This window comes from Aulostomus chinensis, chromosome 5 (genome assembly GCF_037954235.1).
Source record: "Aulostomus chinensis isolate RoL2024-O1b breed Wild chromosome 5, RoL_Achi_v1.0, whole genome shotgun sequence".
NCBI classification, from domain to species: Eukaryota; Metazoa; Chordata; class Actinopteri; order Syngnathiformes; family Aulostomidae; genus Aulostomus; species Aulostomus chinensis.
The window spans coordinates 28,666,614-28,690,978 of NC_141324.1; the positions used below are offsets into that span (position 1 = coordinate 28,666,614).

A 24,365-nucleotide genomic window follows, 5' to 3' on the forward strand; every position below is an offset into this window, starting at 1 on the left:
CCAAACCTGGTGTTGCATCTTAAGAAGCCACGTTACCACTTCTGTCACGCGCGCTGCCCATTGTGAGGTTCTGCGGGGGCCACCGGGGGCCATTGTCAAACGTGGGGGTGGATGTCAAGATGGTGGGCAGCGAGGCGCTGACCCTCATTGTCCGAGTGGGAGTAGGCGGGGGACCCAGAGGCTAGTTCCAGTGGTGCATCACGGCCGTGAGAACGGGACCCCGTGAATAGGCCAGGGGTCAGGGTCAGGACGGCAGGCCGCTCAATTAGCACTTAGAGCAGAAGAGCAGGCGCGATGGGCTCATCTCTGCACCTTCTGTTCATTTCGGTTCTCCGTTTCATCCCAGCGACGCTTCTTTTTGCTAATCCTGCTGTTTTGAGAGAAGACGCCAACTCTCACGCATGCACAAAGCTGTGGACTCCAGGGATTGCAGGTGGCTGGGACCGCGTGCAGCGGTCGGCCTCAGACTCATCCGTCCCTCCATCCATCAAATTAAACCTCATTGTTAACCAGGAACAATAGCTGGTTGCCGAGTGAGTCAATGTTACATCTGAGGTTTGATTTGTGTGGTGACATGTAACTAATTTCCTGGCAGAGAGGTCGCTATCACTTTAATAAGTTAAGAGGACGTTGTCCCTCTGGTGAGGACGAGCTGCTGGACACTTAATTTACTTGCAAATTAATGGAATAACCCGTTAATAAGTGTCGGGAGGCGCCTGTCTGGTTCAGATATCAGGGAAATTAGATTTTAGTTTGGATTAGGTCGTAAAGGCAGCCTGTTGTATTTTATCATTTTTCACTGACAATAAATTATTGATGTGGAGTTCACCATTTGAAATTAATGTCTTATGTGCCGATGCCTTTATGGAGAGTCTCCGTTAGCGTCAGACTAAATGTACGTGGCTGGCTCTTTCTGCAATCCCGAGTCATGAAGGAGGGACGTACACGGGGCTGAAACATCCGGTTCCTGTTCCAACAACAGGAACCTCCTCCCATCACATGATACTGGTAATCCCGGGCTCTGGTGTGGGACCATTACCAGACTGACAGGTGTTTCTTTGGAAATCTTTTCACGCCACTCAATCTCACAGTTTGAACTGTGGCACTGAGCTGCAACAGATTGTGTAGTTGGAGGTAAACTGTCACAATTGTAATCAGGAATCTTTAAAGGCACCACCGACAGAACCTGGTCCAGGAAAAGCCTCCCTTGTCTCTGCAGGTTCCTCCTGCTGCGTTTGAGCAGCTGTATGCTGGATTGGAGAGCGTTCTTTATGCCCTCTGACATAAAGATCCCCATAAATTCCGCTGCAATGATGTTGTGGCAGTCTGGTAGGAGTTGCTCAGCCGCACTGTTGGTTGTGGAAGCAGCATCGGAGGATTTCAGACAGCCGATTTCCGTCTGTCACAGAGCTTCAAACCAGATCCTGATGACTGGGAGGCGGAGGTTTTAGGTTACTTTTACAAAGGCATCGCTTGCGTCTGGGCCTTTTCTTTCCTCCCCTCGACTTTTCATCTCCTCATTTTCTTCCGTCTGAGTGGATTAGCATAGATCTTGACGCTGACAGGGCTGACCTTCACTGCAGCTAAACCCTTGTCAAAATGCCAAATGTAATTACTGGGCTCTTTAGGTCAAAGTAATGTGTTTCATCTACCTCACTTCGCCTTGTTATTGATGTGCAGCCCCTCGGACCTCCGAGTGCAGTCCTCGTTTTGCCCTCTTGAAGCTTCCTGCTTGTGTTTGTGTGTCCTAGCAAAGCTGAAATGTATGCATAATTATCCCTAACTAATGTGCTCAAATTGTTATCTATGTGGACAAGTTTGCACGGAGCGACACCGCTCGGTGTCCTTGCGTGACTTTGGCTGCCTTTACGCTTGCAGATCCTGTGATTATGGACAATTTAAAGTTATCTCACAGGGCTGCAGTGTCCCTCCCCAGCACCGCCATTCAGAGGACATCATCATCTTCAGGCCTGGAAAGTGTGATTTTTTTTTTTCTTCTAAGAAATAAATAAAACCATTGGCATTAATGTTTCAGTACAAGCCCAAGTGAGGAGACTGTTACTCCACGGATGCCAGTCGCCACCCTTTTGCAGACTAGAACCAGTCAAGCAAGACTCATTCATGTCATTGGTTGAGATGTTAGTGATGCGCCGGGCACGTGCTCCTTATCAGAACAAGCCTCTCAATGCCAATGCCATTTCCGACAAAACCATCATAAGAGCTGTTATAGTTAAGCACTCCTGCTTTTATTTTGAAAGCAAGATCATTGTAGTGGAGGGGATTTTGTAAACTAGCAGCACGGTTGTGTGACTCTTCCTGTCGCAGTGGCCTTGACCTTTGACCACCAAAGTCCTCCTAGTTCATCCTTGAGTCCCGATGGGGAGCCAAATCTGAAGAATTCTGGCTTTCACTGGTGTGGAGGCAAACAGAAGGTTTTCAGGGTTCGTGGCGTCACTCAGATCTGACAACTTTCTGACGTCAGAGAGGAACTTTTCCTCCATGTCCGCCTCGCCGTGTCATCAGCTCCTCTCATTAGCACTTCTGTTGACGGACTCCCTGCCACTGTGAGGAACTCCATTAATCGTTCCTGTTGACTAGACGAGTGGCTGCAGCGGAACCTCTGGTGTTGGGACCCATCCAGCGGTCTCGTGGTGCCCCCCCCAGGTTTCAGCAAATCTCTTCCTGTCAGCTTCATTTCAGTTTACCTGCTAATCAGTTTTCATCACGCGCCAAAAGCGTTTCGATGACAGAGTTTCTCACCTGTTGCTAAAGAAAAAAAAGGTATTCGAGGAGTGTGACAGTCGTCATATCCCTCCGCCCGCCTCACAGCAGAGCTGGAGGTGTCCTTCGAATTGCAAGAGGCCTCATTGGTGCTTTAAACCCCCACTGTCCCAGTCACCTGTGGTTATTTTGGTCTGACTTCAGAGGGAGCGGGGAAGTGTGCCGGGTCCTCTGGAGCTTTGCAAGCATCTGTGCATCCCGCCGTCAAGCGAAGAGCTCGGATGAGAATGGGGGGGGTGTCGCAGGTGTTGAGCTGAGCTCCAGTTTGCACAGCGTTGCAACGTGATCCCGTCGCCAAGCAGGCGGCCTGATTTCCCCAACGCTGGCACCGGCCCGCTGGCACCTTCATCCCCTCTCCCACTCCTGCAGCTGGCAGCATCTCTGCGCGTTGGCCTCCCTCCTCTCCTGACGTTCCCGCTCGGTTCCTCTCCCAGATGGTCGCCTCATAGTGGCGCTACTGTGCGCTTGCATCACACTTACATCATTCTCTGAGCTGCAGAGGAGGGAGGGGCTTCTGTCAGCTGCATCTCCGCTCTGAGAATACAGAGCATCAGATGAGAGGGGGGTTGCTAACTCACTTTCTCTTTTTCAAAACGATGGTGCTGTTTGCGTCACTGCGACTGGGAACCTTTTCCTCTTCTGAGTGTTTTTTGTTGTTGTTGTTCTCCCTCTTCAGGTCTGTTGAATAAGCCTGACTGACACATCGCTTACCTTTCATCAGCTGGAATTTTTTTCAAACCGCGTCTTAATTTTTCGTGCAAAAGCCCCAAACCATCACAAAAGAAATTAAACGTACCGTGTTGCTGGTATTTTCGTCCTCACAGTGACTGTCTGACTGACTGTGACTCTCAAAATACTTTTAGTTCACCTCGAGTCCCAGTGGACGCTTGTGGCAAATTGTCCTGAAATGTGGCATCAATGAGAACGGGAGGGATGTCGCACGTGTGTGAGGCGGCAATGACGTTTGACCAAAAAAAGATTTCCGTTTCATCCTGGAGTCCCAGTGGACGTTTGCTTTCCTGAGACATCACGTTAGCAAGAATTGGGACGTACATCCGGATGGCCTCTGGCCTGCAGGTGTCACCGGCGCGGACGCATAGAAACACACACGCGCGCACACACACACACACACACACACACACACACACACACACACACACACACACACACACGCAGTGTTCAGATGTGAATCCATGTCGACACAACTGAACACACACACACACACACACACACACACATCAAACGTACACACGCTAGAACCAACACAGCTTTCCAATTTACACCTGAATGGGCCGATAATAACCTTTTACATTCAAAATGACAGGGCGGTGTCAAGGTGCCTCTTGGCTTTATATATTATTCATAATCTAATTTAACTCCTACTGCATTACCTATAATTTATATCCCCCAACTCTGTAATCCCAGCTGAACGGAAGAACAGGCCTGGACGCCCCAAAAACTTGTTAGCGCGAAGATTGAATCATTTACATTTTTAAAACTGCAGTAGATGGGAGTAGAATCATCTCATAGAAGTTTTTAATATCCTTCGTTTTAATGACCCTGTCGGTCTGATGACTGCCCCAATCACTTCTTCATCCTACAGTTCTCTCCTCTGCTTTAAGCCTTCCTGCTGGCACAATACAGAACCCGTGATATCATGGAGTTTCATTTACTGAAATATTAAAAGACAGTGTCATGACATCAGAGGACACGGAGGCGCGGCGCAGGAGTTTTCCTGGTGTCGACAGTGAAGAAGTAACGTTGATCCAAGTTATTATTGGGTTTTTTTAACCTTCTACTCTCATTGGAAAATGATTTCACTGCAATAGAGCATGGACCGGATTTGTTGGAATAGTTGTGATGGGAATTGTATGTCAAAGCTGATTTCTACTTAGTTTGTTTTGTCCCCAGATGTCATCCAAGCGCCGCAGGGGTGAAGGAGTTTTCGTAGTCCGTCAGGATGTCCGCGTCTCCCTCCACCCGTTTCCACAACATCTCGCCTCCCTCTTGGCGTCTTTGTAACTGTTTTCTTATTCTTAAAAAGAGGAATTTTAGTTGCATGTTAATGTGCTTTGTAACTGTTGTTTTTGTCTTTTTTTTTTTTGTGCCTCCCAGAGCAGCCGTTGGTTGCTGCTGGTGATTTCTGCACCGTCACCTGACACCGCGACCGTCATGTTTGACGGTAGTTTGAGGTTTTTAAACAGCATGAGGCTCATCCGTATATACCGTGACATCACGGGTGTAAAGAACCCACACCACATCTGCACCACCTCATTTTCTCTGCAGTTAAAGTGCAGCTCAGACTTCAGGGCAGCGGCGGTTATTACAGACTACTGGCTGCTGCCTGTTGCTCGCCTGCCCTCTCAGCGGTCTGATGAGGCTGCCTGGACCTGGAGACTCATTTTTAGCCGTCTTCACGATGCCTGATGAGATGTAGAGGCAGACAGCTGGATTGATTGGCCCCTCTTGAGTGCACAGGTCTTGATTACAACTGCACTCAAGTGCCCTCCCTCGATTTATCTCGTCTCCTGCTCCCTCTCTTTCCCTCCCTCCCTCTCTCTCTCTCTCGTTTTTCTCACGATGTCTCTCTCCATACAAAGCAAAATGGTGGATAAGAAGAGACTGCAGAGAGAATTTGAAAAAAGAGCAGAATGACTAACAAAGGTTTGGCCTTGCATGGTTCTGCCTGCATTGCCAAGTAGAACGGGGCAAGAACGCAGCGGCTCTGTGAAAGCTTTGGTCGCAGGCTTTGATGTCAGCGATTTCCATCAATATTCTAACAACTGGACTGATTTTTTTTTTTTTTTTTTTTACCAGTGAACTTTTAATTCCATAAACACACCAGATCAGTCAGGTTCTACGTGCCTTCTGGTGAGTAGTTTTTCATCCATGGAAGTATTTGTGTATGTAGGAAGTGGAGTACTCTGATGTCATGAAGAGGGTTTAGGGTAAAGTCATGCAGCGTTTGAGATGTTATATATTTCTGCTGTAGGGCTGAATTTTATTCTCGGTGGAGGTGAAAGCTGGTGAAACAACACATTTGACTGCGCGGTGCAACGCTGCGCTACACAGAAAGGTGCAATAAAACCAAATAAGAACATACAAGGTATCATAAGAAAACAATTAAAACATTCAAGGAAAGATTGGCAAGTCATCACCAAGTAATGAAAGAAAACTAGTTCAGTGTGGGGTTTCAATATTAAGCCTCAGACCCCCTGAGGTTTGTATTTCCAGTATATTTCGGCTTTATGAAGTCTCTTCTCACCTTTCCTCAAAGGACTCATATTAAAAAAGCTAAAAGCTAGCAAAGGTTGGTACTGTTGAACAGCAATGAAAGTTGTAGTAGTAAAACAACAATAGCGATACCAACAAAATACTTTAATGGGTAACATGATCACGTTCCTCTCTTTAAATCCTGTCATCATCTTTTACAGTCCCTCAGTGTGATTGTCAACAGCAGCAGCGCCCAGACTTCGTTGTAGCTCGTTGTCTGGAAACGAAACCCTCCCCCTCCCGCCATTGTTCTGCGTTCTGAGTGCATATTCCCTGTTTATGCTTTGCTACGTGGCGACCACGTGAGTGTTTTTGCACGGTAACAGCAGTTCAGTGTCATTGGTGATTCTGCTTTTGGGTTGATAGTAGGTACAAGGATACACGATTCATGCCACGATAGCGGCCCCCGTGGTCCATTCTTTGTAAATCCGCCCCTCGATCCTCTGACGGTGACCGAGAACACACAAAGTACGATAGTCCTTCAGGAAAAGCTCATTGAAAGAAAGAGAAAGCACAGGAGCACTCGGCGCGGGATCGCTAATAACAAGCTGCTGCGCTGTTAACCTTGAATCTGCTGAAGAGTCCATGTTCCTGAGATGAGTCCAGAACTCTGTGGCTGAAAGACGGGTGACGTAGATCCGTTCACCCCCAACAAAAACCTCTCACCTCTGCTCACTTCAGCATAGAGCGCCGCACGGGTCAGCTGTCTTTGCAGGCCAGCAGGAAATTAACATCACAAGGCTGACACATGTTTATCGTCCAACAGGAAGTTAGCATAACAGGTATGAGGTATTTTTGTAGTCCAGTAGAACATGAGCATCCCACGGATGATGCATGTTTGTAGTTCAACAGGAAGTTGGCATGAGAAGGATTATCTATGCTTTTAGTCCAACAGGAAGTTAGCATAACAGGTATGAGGTACTTTTGTAGTCCAATAGGACATTAACTTCCCAAGGATGATGTATGTTTGTAGTTCAACAGGAAGTTGGCATGAGAAGGATTATCTATGCTTTTAGTCCAACAGGAAGTCAGCATAACAGGTATGAGGTATTTTTGTTGACCTTTAATGGCCTCCACAAACTCTGTGTAGCTGCTTGTTAGCAACTGCCATTTTTAACATTTACACTTTGAAATAGACGAGGTATTTTATGCTGTAATAAATTGCGGGGGGAGGTGTCACGTTAACTGCCGACATTATTTAAGGCGTTTGGTTGGTTACTGCGCTGCTCTTTTTCTACTGCCACTAGAGGGTGTTGTTATTCTAAAATAACACACTTAATCCCTCGTAAATTCGAGGAGTTTGTTAGTTTTGAAGCTCAAGTTTGTACTTTACAAAAATGAAGAACACCTTGCATTTGTTCTTTCTTTCTGTCTTTTTTATGCATTTATGCTTTTGTATGCATCCCCAAGTTGAAATGTCCCTCACCGTCGCCGGCAGTTTCTGTCCGCTCCGCAGTGTTTCATGTCGAGGAGAAGTGAGAGACAAAGGCGCTAGAGAGCTTCAAAGGCTGCGAGTGACATTTAGCGCTCAGTATCTTCAAAGACCAGGCCCTCTTTTGTAGTTCTTCCTTTTGTGTATAATTAATGTAGCCCTTCCTATGGAGTTTTTCCTGTTTTTTCCTTCTTTTTAGAGCCGGATTAAAACAGCAGATTAAAAGGAGTGCACCCTAATTTTCAATTTGCATTCAGGCAACTTAAAAGTTTCACACTGCTGACACATGACCAGCTGGGAGGCTTGAGAGGGTCCAGTTAGTCAGGTCACATGATCAAGTTGTCGCGTAAGTGGGAGGATTAGAATGAGCAGCAGATGCGCAGGACGTTCAGCTGCCGTCGGCGGGCACTTTGGGTGAATGTGAAGTAAATGTGATCAGTCGGATGATATAAAACTACATATTATTGCTTTATACATCGTCAAGTACTCGCTCTCTCTGTTTCTCATTGGTTCACATCTTTTACATCGCCAGCAGACGTACATGTTGTTCACATGAGAAATGTAGCAGCCACCATCAGCCGCATCACATGATGCATTTCCAACGACAGGAGACGCGACCGAGAGCAGGGGGAGGGACTTAGGAATCAGAGAAAGCGTTTTCATTGGATACCAAATTAGTACACGCCCCTTAGTGCAGGATGAGTCATCAGATGTTGACCGTTATTACAGGAAGAAGAATGACCTCTTTCTTGATGTTTATTCACCGTCTATGAAGAAAACAATGAACAGTATCAAAATTTCAGAGGAATTTTTAACTGAAAAGGATCCAAGCTAAGAGTGTCTGATCTGGACTCTTCGCCATTCAGAGCTTCCGCCTCGTCAGAGGAATCTATAGGAAACGCAGTTAATCTCCAGCAAAGTCATTATTCTATTCAATATTCACACCAAGAAACAAGACAGCGGCCTATTAAAGCAGGCTTCAAACGAAGCCGCTTATCTTTTTAATTAGGCCGCAGGTTGAGAGCAAAGCAATATTGCTCTCTGAGCTGATGTATATGTAATGTGGAACAGTATTGATTGTGGGGAGAAGAGGATGAGGGGGCCCATTCAAGGTGCGAGCGCCGTAACTGTTCAATACCTGTGCTAATAAATAATATCAAAGGCAAAACCTGGCTAAAGGTGGATGAGATGAAATCTCTTTATAATGCAAAACCCAGAGGAGCGGCAAGGGGGAGGCAGGCAGGCAGGGAGAGGGGGGGGGGGGGGGGCGAACGGTGGCAGATATTTCTTTTCGCGGGCAGCCAGGGCGACAGGATATTGCAGCGAGCATGCAGCCGAAGAAACAAATAACCTGTCTTTCATCAATCGCAGATTAAAATACAAACAGAGAGAAGAGATTCCTAATTATATTCTCCTGAGTTGGTGGTTTTCCTGACAGAGCTAATATGTTTTCTGTGAATCCCCCTCCAGCCGCTGGCGCAAACACCGCCATCATCACCCTCCACCTCGTCAGGTTATCTGGGGCTAATAGGCAATAGAAGAAGCTATTTACACTTCAGGGTGCTAATGCAACACTTTCCTCAATCTTATTACCATCGCAGCCATTCTCTCACCTGCTTGTTGACAAGGAGAATTAGACAAAGTGTTTGGACAGCAACATCAGACGCTTCAAACACCAGCAACCCACCCAAACACCGCCCACCCAGAGACCCCCGACACCACCCACCATCAGTCCGGCCCCAAGTGCCACGTGAGCGTCCCCGGCTCTTTCTTGTGCGTTGATAAATTTACTGTCAGAAATATCATGTAAGACGCTCAAGTCCGGGTCAGAACCGCTGGTAACCTTTTTTTTCATGAAATGAAGGAACGGCAAGAGGCCAGTGGATGCAGTGCGAGCACATAAAACGCTGGATACGACAACGTACACACGGTGACAACAACAGTCGACTGAATCTTCATGACGTGTGAAAAATATTCAAACAGCAGTACGAGTGCTTATGTTTGGAGCGATGAAGTCAAGTTTCAGTGTGTGTCTGCTACGGCTACGAAACATAAAAATGTGTCTTTTTTCCTTTAAATCTCTAAACCATCGTTTTCCTACAGACATTTATATATATGTGTGTGTGTGTGTGTGTGTGTGTGTGTGTGTGTGTGTGTGTGTGTGTGTGTGTGAGAGAGAGAGAGAGAGAGAGAGAGAGAGAGAGAGGGACACACATACTTGGATCAGCTATGAAGCCACATTCCTACAGACGTGTGGCCAAGCCATCGCATCCCTGACTACTACTACACACACACACACACACACACATATACATATATACACATACACACATACATACACACACACACTCTGGTTCTACTGCCGGCTGGCATGGGACCAAGTCCTGGATAGTGGCTCTGCCAAGTCAGATATGTCCACCAGCTAACTGGCTGCTGCCATCATCAGCTGCCTCCAACAGGAACACACACACACACACACACACACACACACACACACACACACACACACACACACACCCTGTTATATAATCTGAAAAGTAATCTCCAACAGTGCCGACAGTCAGGTTCTATTTCATTTTTTTGTCTAAATGAAAGTTGTGTGTACCAGCTTCGTTCTGATGACAGACAAAAACACAGAGCTCCTCTTTTTTTTTTTTTGATAAGCAGGAACATGGAAGGTCATTTTCTGGACTGAGTCCATCCTGGCTGTGTGTCTCCTCCAATGAGCCTCAGCAATTATCTTCCATAGCTTCGATGGCCAGTTTGGGGTCAAAGGCCAGCTGACAGCTTTTGGTCCTGTGTGTGTTCCAGGTGGATACCCGGATAGCCTCTCACCCCGGGGTGATACGGCCTTCTGGGGGCTGTGTAGTTTATGAAATGAATTACTCCATTGGTTTGTACGTGGAGGCGAGGCGTTCGGCCCTGGCAACAACCACTGGTCCCGGTGACGTAAATCCAACATATGTCAACTGCTTGAATGGACAGTACAGATTTGCAGGAGAAATCGCTGACACTCCTCCACTTCCTCGTATACAGTTTTGCAATTTGCTTCGCAGGCCACATCATAATTTTCCCAGTAGACGTGGTAGAGGTCAGGAGGTCAGGGAGGAACTGCCTACATGCTCCATAAAGCCGCCTCAGATCAAAGCTGCTGAATGAGGTCGCTCACGTTTGCATCTCCTTCATCCTTCCTGTCCGACTCAGCGAGGATCCTCAGATTTGTCTGTCCGAATGTCAACGGGATACTGCTGATTTTCCCCTCGGTCACGGATCAGGATTCATCAGCTGTGCGTTCCCCTGCCGACAGGATGGGCGGGGTTAGCGGCCGCCGTGGCTGCGCCGGATCTCAACAGACACAGTGTGTGATTTGCAGCGACAAGCGGAACAAATGTCGGTAATGAGGTCACCTTGGGCTTCAGGTCTGCATCTGACTTTCAAGCCTGATGTCTCTCCATCTCTTGCGCGCGCACACACACACACACACACACACACACACCAACCAAGTCCGAGCCATCTCAGGGAAATGAGATGAGATGCAGGAAAGTGATGTGGATGAGAGGAACATCAAAGCGTCCAACAGTTTGATCCTCCTACCTGTGGAGGTTTGACTTCTACAGTTTTTACACTGGAGACAAAAAAAATGTACTTTTTAATCAGAAAAGGCAGTACAAGTGTGGCACTGGGACACCGATACTTTCTGAACAACAATACAACGCATGAGATGGATTCCAGGAATCCATGATTGAACGTGAACTTCCCTCCTTCCCTCCTTGACGAGCTCTCTTCTCTGAAGGCTCGACACTCTTTAAACTATTTCTGGAAGTCCTAAGTAGTATTTAATTGTAATTTCTTTTAACTGTTGTGACTAACACACGTACCACCACGCTGTCCGCCCGCCTCGACTTAATACTGCCAGTTAGCAAAGGAAAGCTAGCTTGCAGCCAGAGTGGAAACATGCCAGCCGGTCAAACAGTAAGATTTTATTTAACTACAGGTCAGAAACAAAAACACAGACTGTGCAGTTGAAAAGCAAAATGGAACTTCTATCCCTCAATTAAAGATTATTTAGGATTCCGGGCTTTGTTTTGGTGAAGTTGGGAGGAAACAGTATGAGAGGTTGAACCGGCCCCTCGGGGCGTCGTGATCAGCACCAGTAAACATAGTTAACTTTTTAAGAAGCTCCCTCTGTGTTACACACTGATTTGCTCTGTAGGTTTGTGTGGTTCTGGAGGACAGTCCAGGGTAGAGCATCGCTGAAGAAGTGTAGAGGCCGCGGGTTTGTCAGTGGCTGCTCCCGCTGCCGCTCAGTCTGGCAGAAGTCGGGTCTTTGACCCAGGTTGCAGGGGAAGAGGATCGTCTCCCCTTATCCTTCCAATCTGTCCTACCAGAGAACAGTCTGAGTGGACACCAGTCGACTAGCCTGTCACTTCCCCAGCTTTTCCTCAAGCCTGCTCCAGTGCCGAGGAGCCACGGGCTTTGGTGCTTAGTATTTGGAGCCGGAGGCTGTCCTTCAGGCAGTCTAGCAACCCTCCACACCTCCTGTAACCTCCCTCTCTGTTGCTCAAAGTCATCTGGCCTTTCTCCAACGCTGAGCCACCGTGTCCTGTCTACTTTTCATTTACTGTTTTAGTGTTTTTCATAGTAGAAAGGCAGAGAAAGCCTTCGTCCTTGCAGTGGAGCAGCAGTATTCTTGTCAAATCTCACACGTAGCTGTCACTTCTCAGAATTTATCATTTTACCAGATTTTTTTTTCCCCCGCTTGGATTGTAATTAAGAGCCGCGGGACAAGACGGCTTGTTCACCAAGGATAACGTCTTAATGTGAAAGGATCTCTTATCGTGGATTTACCCATCAGGCCGTGCTGGCCCCAGGCTGTGTTGATACCCGGTTGTGTGTGCTCTGCTGCTGTCTTGCTCTGCAGTTTGCCTGACGTGGCTGCGGCGAGGGGCCGGCTGCAGGCTGGAGATGCATTTGTGGAAGTCAAAAGTCACCAAAGTCCTTCCTCTCCTCACTTATTTCTTTGGTCGGGAACATTTTTAGTCAGAAGGTCAAAAAATATCTGTTGTCAGGCTGATGCGAATGTCTGGTTGATAAAATGATAGATAAACCTTCTCCTTTTATTAAAGAAATTAAAAAAAAAAGAAATGCTTCTGCTTTCAGGTTTTTACAAACAGCCGGCCGCCGTGAAGGAATTAAATAACTTGAAAACTGTAGGAGAGCGCATGCTTGTGCACAGGCGAACTGTGGGCTCCTGCAGCTCTGGTGCTCCAGTCCTTAATTAATGAAAAAATATAAATAAACAAACAGGTTTTGTCCTCGAGATCCACGAGTGCAGAAAAGATTATATCACCATGTTGTCGAGATCTGCTTTTCTTGCCTCCGTCTTCTGATGCATGTGCCCTGATACGGATCCCCTGCACTTCCCTCCGTTGAATAATCAAGTCAAGTCAAGTGAGCGTTAATACATCTTGAAAGTACTGAGCTTCACAGGGTGCCTCAGAGGTCAGGCCTCCTTCTCTCTGGGATCCTCCTGCATGCTCGACCAGCCTGGTGTCGCTTTGAATGAAAGGTCCTGGTACCTGACGGGCAGAACGCAGCTGTCTCTTGATCTTTATCTGGTTTTGATGGTCATCTCAGACTCAGTAATGTCCTCGTGTCTGTGGGTCGCCCTTTTTCAAGTGAACATGAAGACAAATTCAGGTAAGTATGATTTGTCTTTTTCGATCTCAATTTAAAAAAAACAAAAACATTTTTAATGGATTTTTGATGAAATTTGGGACACGGGAAGAGGTTTCTTGTCCAGAGAGAGTGTTGTTAGGCGTGGCCAGTATAACCTGAGCTCTTGGATGCTGCGTGGATGACCTATTTCTGTGTCTGGTTCACCCTTTGAACGCCGGCAGGGTGATGAGGTGCTGAACGTCATTCCTGGTTTTTAAAAAGCCGCACTCATCACTCTCACTTCTCACCCAATCAGCCGATCCCTGATGAGAAGGGGCGGGGCAATACAGAGCCCAACCATCAGATTCTGCATGTCGGAGCGCTTTTGGATTTTTGAAGAGTAAATTCAGTCACTAGAAAAGAAAGCTAGTGGGCTGATGGGCGCAGGATCCTCCAGGGTTTAAACTGTCTTGTCACCCCCACATAATGTGGAGAGATTGCTTACATTTCAAATATTTTGCAGCACTTTTGCAGGCTATAAATTTAGATTAACTCATTTGGCAGATGCTCTTTGGTCCCTTCTAAAGGACCCCTGGTGCGTTTTCGTCAAATACACCCTTTTTTCCTCTGGGCTGGTACGGTTGAAAAACCAGGATCTAAGTTTGCTTCCAAATGATCTCTGGTGAGGTTTATTTGAGGTTTAGAAGCAACCAGACCAAAGCTAGGAAGAGAGCCAATGAGCTCATGCCTGCGCCCTCATAATGATGTGCACAGTGGAATCCTGGTGGCATTTCTCTTCTTCTATTTGGTTCCGCTTGATTGACAGCGCAGTAAAAAAAAAAAAAGCACTCTCGGTTGACTTGCGCGTGAGCAAGGAAGCATCAGTACACTTCGAGACCCTGGAGAAAGCTTCCAGTACACCAGGTAAAGCTCTCTTGTGCCAGGTGTGCTGAATGTTTCCCCAATATTCACCTTCTGAAGCGTCATTAAGTTTTGGAGCCATGCCTTCTGCCTGATACAGATGCAAAAGCCGAAGCCACGACGTGAACGAGCTGAACAACCTCAAGAGCGTTGTAGGAATGTACCGTGAAGGCGAGGAGGCAGGGAAACGACTGCAGGCTCAAGGTTTTTCCAAGTTTTTTCCTTAGGTTTTCAGACCACTTGTCCCCCCTCCAGTTATAATGGACGATAAGTGGAATTTCAGCACCAAAGAACCCAGCACAAGTCCCCCGTGAGATCCCCTGCTGTCTAACTGCCGAGCTGCCTGGCCTTGGCTGCATTACAATGCCAGCGGGCTGCACAGAAATGAAAACACACAAAGATGTGAGCTGCTATAGACCACGATAAGCTAAATGAAGCATCCAATCGATCCTTACAATGAAAACAAAATTGATTATGAAACTGAAAACAGTCAAATCAGTCGGGTCATTGTCTTATTTTTCTCAATAGTTTTGGTCATTTTCACCCGTTTTAGGACACGAGGCAAAGATGTATGGATGGATACTGCATGAAGGGCACCCAGGTGACAGGGTGGTTACTGAAGTGAAAACAAAAGAACCTGTGCCACCAGAAGTACCTGTGCCACCAGAAGTACCTGTGCCACCAGAAGTACCTGTGCCACCAGAAGTACCTGTGCCACCAGAAGTACCTGTGCCACCAGAAGTACCTGTGCCTGTCCCACTGACTCACACTGACCTTTGACCACCTTGAGTTTATCCATGAGTCCCAGTGGGTGTTTGTAGCAAATTTAAGTAGATTCCCTCAAGGTGCTGCTGAGATATCAAGAATGAGCTGTACAGACAAACTGACAGGCGACACACACACACACACACACACACACACACACACACACACACACACAGAGGAATCAGCTGTCAGGGGGAAACAGCAGTGAGATTTCTACTATAAGCGGTGTGAGTGGGGGAACGAAGGATTCTACAGCAGCACGTTCTACAGAATTAGTCCTCTGAGGAGTTGATCCTGATCCAGCAGCCTCATGCCAGACACTGTGTCTTGGCTCAGTTCGGAAACATTTGCAAGGTGATTTGTCTGCCAGTTGTCACAGGACAGCACGCACCTTCCTTTCTGATGGCGTGAACCCCCCCCCCCCCCCCTCCACTTGGCACTGCCGTTTCTGGTGGGTGATCTGAATCCAGCTCTGTAGATCAGAATCCTAAAATAGATGAACTGAAGATACAACCATCGTCTTCGCTCCGTGGGCTCTTTTACTCGTTCCCCGCCAGCTTTTCTGTTTTAAAGTTCCCAGCCAGTCAGCCCAGGAATTTCTGTCAAAACTGACTGATCTTTCAAGACTCAGAACAACGTTCTGAACATAAAAAGGAACATATAAACACCTTCTTGTTTTAGACGCTTGGTCCTCCATTCTAGTTTTTGTAGCTTTGTGGAGTTCTACAAATATGTGGGACGTGTTGTTGCGGTGGTGGCCTGAAGCTTATAAAAGTGAGTGAAATTACAATCATGTGGCAACATGATGTGACGCACGTAGCCACTCATGGACAGCCTGGCGCAGCCCCATCTTCGAGCTTAAACTCTCCTCAAACTCGGCCCAGACTTCAGCTTGAGTCTTGAGCTGGTGCCTCTAAGGACAGATCACCGCCAGACCAGCTGCTCTTGCTGGCTGTTGTCACACAGAGGAAGCCGAGCTACGAGCCGTTTCACACCAGAGAGCATTTTTCTCATAACGGCAATTAGAGGACAACTCGCCCCCTTGTAAGAAGCAGGTTGGTCGAGTTGGGGCAATTACTCCTCCGATCTCAACACACATGAACAACAGAATCACTGGCTTCCATAACCGCTTCTTCTTCAACAACAACAACAACAGCTCATTCACTTTCAATAAATTAGTCGTCCTCTGCCACGGAGTTATCATTTGGATCAGGAAACTGCCAAGATACAGGAGAAGAACTCCCACATCACCGGGTGGAATCAGAGAGAGCTGCTACCGACTGACTCTCTTCAGTTTGCGGGAAACAGCATGGCGTAGTTAGCAGTAGAAGTGTAAACTCAAGGTTGTAACCCTGGAGGGCTCCTTGTCAGACCTCCTGCACCTCTTTGTTCACCGGGAGTTCTAAAAGCAGTGATGCCGTTTCAGCTGATAGATTCGCATCGTTGTACCTGCTGACCAGACAGCGGAGGAATCCCGTCGCCCTCGCTAACTCATGCGCTCATTCACCCGCTAACTCACTCGCTAACTCACTCGCTAATTTGTCATCAGCCGGCCCTGAAGATGATTCATATGTACTGTAGAGGTCAGCTATCAGAGAGAGAAGTGTGTGTGTGTTGTAACTGTTGGTTATCCACATGAGTTTATCCGTCTACTGGGGCTGCTGATGCGGTTACTGGGACCCAGCAATAACCCAAGAAGATTTTGGTGGTCAAAGGTCAAGGGTTACTGTCACCTCACGTGAACAATATCAGACCCGTTCTTGTCACAAATGTCCGCTGCGACTGATGTGCAGTATTTCTAACTCAACGCCAAATGTTTCACGTAGCCATCCCCTGCCCTTATGATTACGCTACTGAAAAGGTGCGATGGTTGTGTTTCCTTCATTTGACTTTCTTTTGTCGCGATTCTCATTCATTCATCACTTCTTAGGGTTCCATCAGCACCGATTCAGACGTGCAGTCGCTCTTCATCGCAGCGGAAAACGCCAACCTCTCCAGTCTCACCTCTGTCCTGCTGTCTCACACTGAATAGTATTTAGAAGCGAGGTCGGCCCGTTTGGCCGGGAGTTACTCCTCAAGATGGAGATCTGCCCCCCCCTCAGCTGTGGGTGGATTGATAGATGGCGTCCCCGTTTTTTTTTCGCAGCCTTATCTCCGGCACTGCCAAGGGATTGTCATCTGCCACTTATCAGCCTTATAAACACCACCCCCCCCCCCCCCCAGAAAACTCTCCTGTGTGGTGAGACGGGTGAGTGGGAGAGGAGAGGAAGATGGAAGTACAGAAGGGAGAGACGGAGGAGAAGAATGACAGAAAGCTGGTGGTTGGAGGAGAAGATGGGGGGGGGGGGGGGCAGAGGTGACCTTTGTCTGAAGTGTCTCAGTCTGAAGCCAGTCTCCAGTCTTGGCCCCGGCACCGGTCCAGGTGAGACAGCGAGTGCGAGAGACAAACCCACCGCTGACACGTTCCTTTTATTTCCTCCTGCATTTGCGTACAAGGATTGTTTTTAGCGCGACCACCCGAGTGTCGCAGTAAAACCTTTTCTGTCCAGCCTTCATCAGATCCTAGCGTTTGTTTCTGGCGCCACCTTTCTCCCACCGCCGGTCGAGAAGATCAAACCAAACCAGACCTTTTCCTTTGTGTCCCGACTACATTTCATGACGGATATCTGTAGTTTAGGACGTTGATGTGCTTCCAGAAGAGGCCGTGGCTCCAACGGTGGATTGTCAGTGATAATAACAGATGACGATGCACCTTCTGGCCTACTGGTGAATGCAGTTTGACCTATCAGAGCATTACGACCATGACGTGCAGTCGGTGAAGTCACAGAGTTTTCATAAAACACTCCTGCGTCAGACATGATGAGCGGACCGAGAGGAGGAGGAGGAGGAGGAGGAGGAAGGGAACAGAGGAGGAGGCGAAGGAAGCCCGATGAGGGAGGGATGAGGACAAATCCAGTTTGTCGTCGGCTACCTGGGTATAGTTTTATTTCTTTTTCTCTTCCACATATAGTGGAGGTCAGTTCCATTTGTGGAGTCTTACGTTTTATGACTCAAGACTCAATTTCTCAAAGGTCACCTCCACTTGGGGAATATTAGTTTTATGACAATTCCTTCTCAGAAAGAAAACCTCTTTTACGCACCTCCCAGCTGCTGCGGTGGAGGAGCAGCTCCGTATCCTGCCAGGGCCACGAAGGGAGCGAATGGAGAAATGTGGGTGATTTATTTGAGCTTATATTTAAGTGTGTGAGCGCCGATGTGCTAATGAATGCTTGTTAGCGGGATATGGCTTCCTGTGTGAGCGCAGTGAGGCGTTGGCTCATACAAGGTCATTAATTGTTGTGGGTGGACGGGATCTGTTTTCCTGCCTGGATCCCTCGTGTCATATCAGCTTAATGAATTGTTTATGTAAACTAATAGAGGTGTTTAATACCAGGCCTTTTAAAACGTGAATGAATCAAACGGAGCAGAAGCAACGAGCTAAATGTCATCAATTAAAGTGTGAGCAGCGTTCAGCACAACACGGTAAACAAACACATTATAGCGGTTGAGTAATTTTCCGTGGATAGTCTGAGTGGACTCCATCACCTGGATGGTTGCTTTATAAAGAGCTTCCATGGCGCTCATGTAGGAGGTAAATGAATGTTTTTGGAGATAAATACCCTCAAATATATTAACTCCCTAATATTGTTACATTGAGTCCAAATTATTAGATAAGCCACTCAGAAGTTTTTTGTTGTCTGTTTTTAAATACAGTATATAAATTGCAAGCACATGAAATTTATTAAAGGCAGCGGATGTATAAAAAGGTCTGTCAGGAAAGTTAGGACCCCCCCCCCCCCCCCCGAGATACTCTGGTAACACACAAAAGATCACATGACCACCCTGGTGAAACAGCAAACTTTTTTCGAAGGGGGTATTCTATGCGTAATTTTCTGCTTGTAGAGCAGCAATGGTGAGGTATTTCTGTAGTCCAACAGGAAGTGAGGATGTCAAGGATGAGGTGTGTTTGTAGTCCAACAGGAAGTGGTCATCTCCTGGTTCCTCCACCAACAGGAAGCGGTCATCTCCTGGTTCCTCCCCCAGCAGCCAATGGGATCGCTCCATGTGACTGTGGTGATTGAATCAGTAAATCAGCTCTGGTGAACAACAGTTGCTGATCTTCCAGGTTCAGTTCCTCAGGATCATCTTCGCTAATGAACCCCTCTGATGATGCTGGAAGTCTGAATGCAATGTTTAGCAGTGCTAAGCTAACGTTAGCCTATGAAGGAGCAACACCAGATGACTTCAACGTCATCGAAACTAAGCTTAATGTTTCTTCATAATCTCAGGTTTTAAGAAGCCAAAATGCTTGGAAACTCACCAGTGTGGTATTTCGCACGTTCGCGAAGACAGGTTGTGTACCTGGAGATTCCGTCGGTGACGTATTTGCAGTAGTTTTTAGTATTTAGCTGTCGTATTTTCCTGTTGGCCGTTCTTTTATCTGTCCAATGATGGTTCGGAGCATCAGACTAAACAGCCAGCGATATATTTTAATTTGTCCAAGGATCGGCGCTCTTATGATCCCGTAATGTGATTACATCCCTGTTCTGTGTCAGTGCAGTGACGGCGCCGCGCTCCCTGCCTTTGCTTTTGAAGGATGGCTGTTGTTTTCTTCTCATTATACAGCTCCTGAAATGTACCCAGGAGGGTGAGTGAGAGGCATGGAGGTTGGGTGGGTTAGAGGACGGTGGGGGTGGTTAATGGTTGAAATAATGACCCCGCGGTGCTGCGAAAGCATCTGCAAAAGGTCCTGGTCTCGTGGAGCCAGCCTGGGCCTTTCCCTTTTGTCAGCAGTGAAAAATGAAGCATTTCTGAATCCCTGGCGCTCGCTGGGTTTCCCTCTAGGCGCCTCAGATACATTGAGTTAAACATAAAGCAAAATTCAGGACAGGGGCAGCCTGGGTGACAAATGAAGCACCTCCGTGTGTTTTGGAGGGAAAATAAAGGGGGCCCTTATGTAGAAATGAGATTCGTTACTTCCTTCGAGCTTGTTTTTTTCCCAATGCTGTCCAAATGTATCAGAGAGGTACAAGGGAAGATGGAATGAAACGGGAAAAGGAAGAATAATCTGATTATAGATCATTACCCTTCATCTCTCCAGTCTGTCGCTGTTTCATTCCCATTTTTGTCACATTATTTTCTCACTGCGCTGCTTGTCAAGCTGAGAAAAGTCGCCAGTCGGTCTGATCACGCAGCCCATTGCAGCTTTTTAAAAATTGATCCAATTTAGGTTTTGGAAAGCAAGAAAGCCGGCCGGGATACAAATGAGGCACCTCAGTTGGAGCCGCGCTCTCATCTGTAGTCTTAGGGAGAGGAGACCAGAGAGGGGATGGTCCGAATACATATCGCAGTGCTGGGCGGTCCAAAGACTTGTCGGCTAATTAGAAGGAACTGGTCGCCTATGATGTAGTCAAACTCACTGGCAGCGTGGCGAGTCGCTACGGGGAGCCCGACAGGTGCCGGCGTGGCTGCAGTTTTCTGATCCTTCCTGGTGAAAATCACGTTGAGCTCTTTCATGTCTGTTTGTGTCGCGGTACCGCTCTTTGTTACTCTCGATTGTGTATCAGAAATCAAGTTTGTGTGCGTTCAGATGTGTGTCAGCCTTTCAATTAGGTCTCCCTGCTGATGCAACTCAAACACTGATCACCAGCATTGTTAGTTGAGCGAGTCTTTAGTTGCTTCCTTGTGTTGTTGCTGTTGTTTACCGTCTCAGTCTTCATCTGAACTCAAAGTTCCAAAAATGTTGGGATGTTAGCATGTTTACACCTAAACTTAGCTTTGTATCTCACTCACTCACTCACACACACACACACACACACACACACACACACACACACACACACACACACACACACGCACACATACATGTCGAGGTTCTCTGCGAGCTAGAATGTCTAGGTCGTGGCTTCACACCCGTTGTGGTCTGAGGTGTCACACAGCTAGCTTAGCACGCCTCACGCCCCCCGCCAGCGCTCACAGTCCACGGACACAACACTCAAAATAGAGGGTTTGCTAGCTCAAGATACACCACAGATTAAAGGTTTAAACTCCTCCATCAATAAATCTTGAGTGATTATTAAAACATCTGAATGATGAGCGCTAAGCTCCGCCTCCAACAGCAGCCTATCACCGTCGTTGTCGCTCAGTGTTGCGAACCAAGCGGAGCCTCTTAGACACACGATCACAACGTGCATCCACTCTGTATCTTGAAGTGTATTTTTGGCTTTAGAGTCTTCAAACTCTTTTACACACACGGGTGCATTATGTGGTTTTGTGCATTTTAAGGGACGACTGGGGTAGAAAATGACGTTACGCAGGATGTAGTTACACAACGCATGGCATAAATCGACTGCAAATGTTGCTCTGACAGACAAATGATAAAAGCCGTGGGCGAAAATGGAGGACGATGTCGGAGTCAAGGCTCGCTATTTGCATATCCTTCATCTGCCTTGTGTGTCCACAAAGGAGAGTCACTCTGCCTCCACACCGGCGTATTCACATGCAAAGCAAAGTGAATGTAATTATGTGTCCTTTTTTCTTTTTTCTTTTTTTTATTCAGAACATTTTGTTCTGGCTTTAATATATGTGCCTCCACCGTGAATTTCAATTGTTTCCCTTGAAGGTGTTGAAAAACGAGAGCTCTAAATAGATTTTAATTCTGTTTGTGAGGAAATGTGTTGTAGTATTTGCCTGGCGGCAGGTCAAGGTACACATGTATAATTCGTGAAGTGAAGGTAGGCTACGCTAATAGTTCATTTTGTTCTGAAATGGCAGCATTTACGGCCGGGCGCTGTGGAGGTGGTGCCGGTGTAACGCCGGCCTCATTCAGCAGATGATGGGATGAAGAGGTCTTCCGTGTCTGTCACCCTCACTGAAGGCTGCTGTGTTCTGTCTTCTCCTCTGACTGTAGTGGAACAGAAAGCTGCTCTGGAGAAGGAAGCCAAAGTCAACATCCTGGAGGCCGGTGTCGCAGACGTGAGTACGACTGAGCTTCACACTCTGAACTAGCGACCAGGCCAGTCAGCACCACGGCCTTCTGACCCCTGAGTGGCCGCTGCCACATGATTCCATGCTGCCTGGGTCAGATTACACTCATCTGCACACCTGTACACCTGCATGTGTTGATGACTGAATAGGAATGTGGGACGCCAGGTTCATGAACCCTCTCCCCGTGTGTGAGAACAGACAAAACTGGGGGTAAAAGGCAATTACGGTTCTCTCTTTGTTCCCTCAAAGGTCTTCAAGAGGCCAGAGGTGCATCTAACTTGACTAAAAGAAAGGAAGGTAAACCGAAATGTATACAAGTGTTTTTCCCTTAGCAACAAGTACTGGTACCCTTCAGATACACACTTGTACTTCTATTTTTGAGTGACCAGACCAGCTACAGGCTGCAGCAGCTTTCAGAGTTAATAGCTATGATTCTTCATCATCTCTATCTAGTGGAACAGAACAAGAAAATATTACAGTAACAGATTTTATGATCCGCTCTCCGGTCGGAGCAACATTTATTTTCTTTGATATTCTGGGAAGGAATTTGTCGGTGAAATCTCAGGTCACCAGTTCAGCCCAGTGTGACCACACGAAACACCAAAGCCACCCGTCATCATCACAGTGGCTTCGATTTGTCGGACACACGTACCGCAGGAAACGAGCTCGGCATTTATCAGTGAGCGGAGGCTGCGGTCGAACCTCGTGTCGGGTTTCAGGTCGCGCACGCTTGTTCAAGTCAGCGCGACCTGGCGGTGCAGCAGAGTAAACAAGATCATAGGGAGACAGATGTGATGATCATCTGTGAACATCTGCAGCTAGCGATCGCAGGAGGTACGGGAGCCGCAGGAGCAGTGTTGGGCAAGTAACGTCCACATTTTACATAAAAGTAAATACCAGTTACTTTCATTTAAGAGTAACCTACAATATTACTGTCTGTATCAAGTAATAAGTTACCTATTACACTACTTTTGATTTACTTTCACCAGAATGCCTAAAGAAGTATGACCATGCATTAAAAATGGAGGGATACTTTTGCGTGGTGTTGTTCAGCGTGAAAGACATTCTTGATAAATCTTCTGTTTCTTTTTCCTGTGTGTTGATACACATTGACATGTGTTGTAATTGTACGTTTGTGTGTGTAATGCATGACGTGGTGGCATCTAAGGGATCAGTGATGTGAAAGAACAAGAATCAGTCACCAAAACGCAAAAAAATTCCCCTCCTGCTTCTGCTTCCTGTAGCAGCTCTGATTGGTCGACCGTGTCACGTGATGCCTGTGGGCTTATACTTCCCCGCGTCATAAACTCGAAGGGCTAAACGCTTCTCCAAAGAAAATGTATCGTTTCATTTAAATCCTTGACTGTTTTCCGCTGCCATCGGTGTCATAAATCACACGTGAATCCCACATAAATGATGGCCGCTGTGATGTCACACTTCAGTCAGAGCCTAGCAGAAAATAACTACTTTCATAGAGTGACTTCAAACTCAGTGCCGCACCTCCTGATGTTCCCCTAGATTCACCCGCCAGGTCTGATGTCACTGGAACGACGGTTGAATGCACACGCGTAGTGAAATTCAGTCCTTTTTCAGAGGTGCTTTTTACTTATTCACCTCTCGTTTCCGTTCTCTTTACTGTGTGAACTGCTTCGTAAATAACCTGTAAATCAACAAATAACAAAGCAGCAGATAAAACAAGCAAGCAGCATCTTGAGAAAACAATCTAAACAACATTTCTGATGTTTGGCGCCCACGCCGTCCTCCTCTCTCCGCCTCCCCTCCTCCCCCTTCGGCTTTCATCTGCTAGCATTACTATTCTCCACCATTTCTGCAGTAAATAGACTGCTGAGCGTCTGCAGTCGCCTATTGATTCCAGAGTTAGTCTGCACTGATGACGGCACGCCATTCACCGCGCTTATCAAAGTGGCGGCAGCGCGGTCGGAGAGAGGATGGGTGGAGAAAGGAAGGAGGAGGGGAAATAAGGAGAATAGGGGGGTAGAGGGTCTATTGAAGTGATCAATACCTGGCTGCAAACAGGAGCCAATTATGGGCAATCGAACCTCTGCTGTATAAGAGAGAGAAAAGGAAAGAAGCAGAAAGATCCCTCCATCACCGGCTGCCAGATAGAGGAATAGCCAGAGCGGGCGGCGCCTCTCAACCTGCAACACAACATCCATCATCAGCCCATACGGTGTTTATTATACTTTTATCATACACTGTAAAATATGAATATTAGCATACTGCATCACAAGTGACAGCCTCAAATACAAAAAACAAAAAGAAAAGTTGGTTTCTGGAGAGAGACAATTTGTTTTCAGACACGCAGGCTGAGGAAATGGTGAGCGGGCGCTAATGTTTGAATGCTGCATATCTGTGGGGAAGATTTATTTGCCAGGCAGAGTAAAGAAAATTTATTGATCCCTTTGGGGGGAATTTAGTTTTTGCAGCAGCAGCACGGCAACGGGGAGTAATAGCATGCAATAAAACCATTAAAGACCAATTGTCCACC

At 47.1% G+C, this 24,365-nt stretch overlaps 1 protein-coding gene across 1 annotated transcript in view; it reads left to right on the plus strand.

Annotated features, from left to right (window-relative positions):
• LOC147262060 (receptor-type tyrosine-protein phosphatase N2-like) overlaps window positions 1–24,365 on the plus strand; it is a 136,863-nt gene that overhangs the window by 37,768 nt on the left and 74,730 nt on the right. The window contains exon 12 of the mRNA XM_086204468.1: window positions 21,780–21,844. Within this exon, the coding sequence (XP_086060594.1) occupies window positions 21,780–21,844 (65 nt within the window). The remainder of the gene's footprint in view (window positions 1–21,779; window positions 21,845–24,365) is intronic.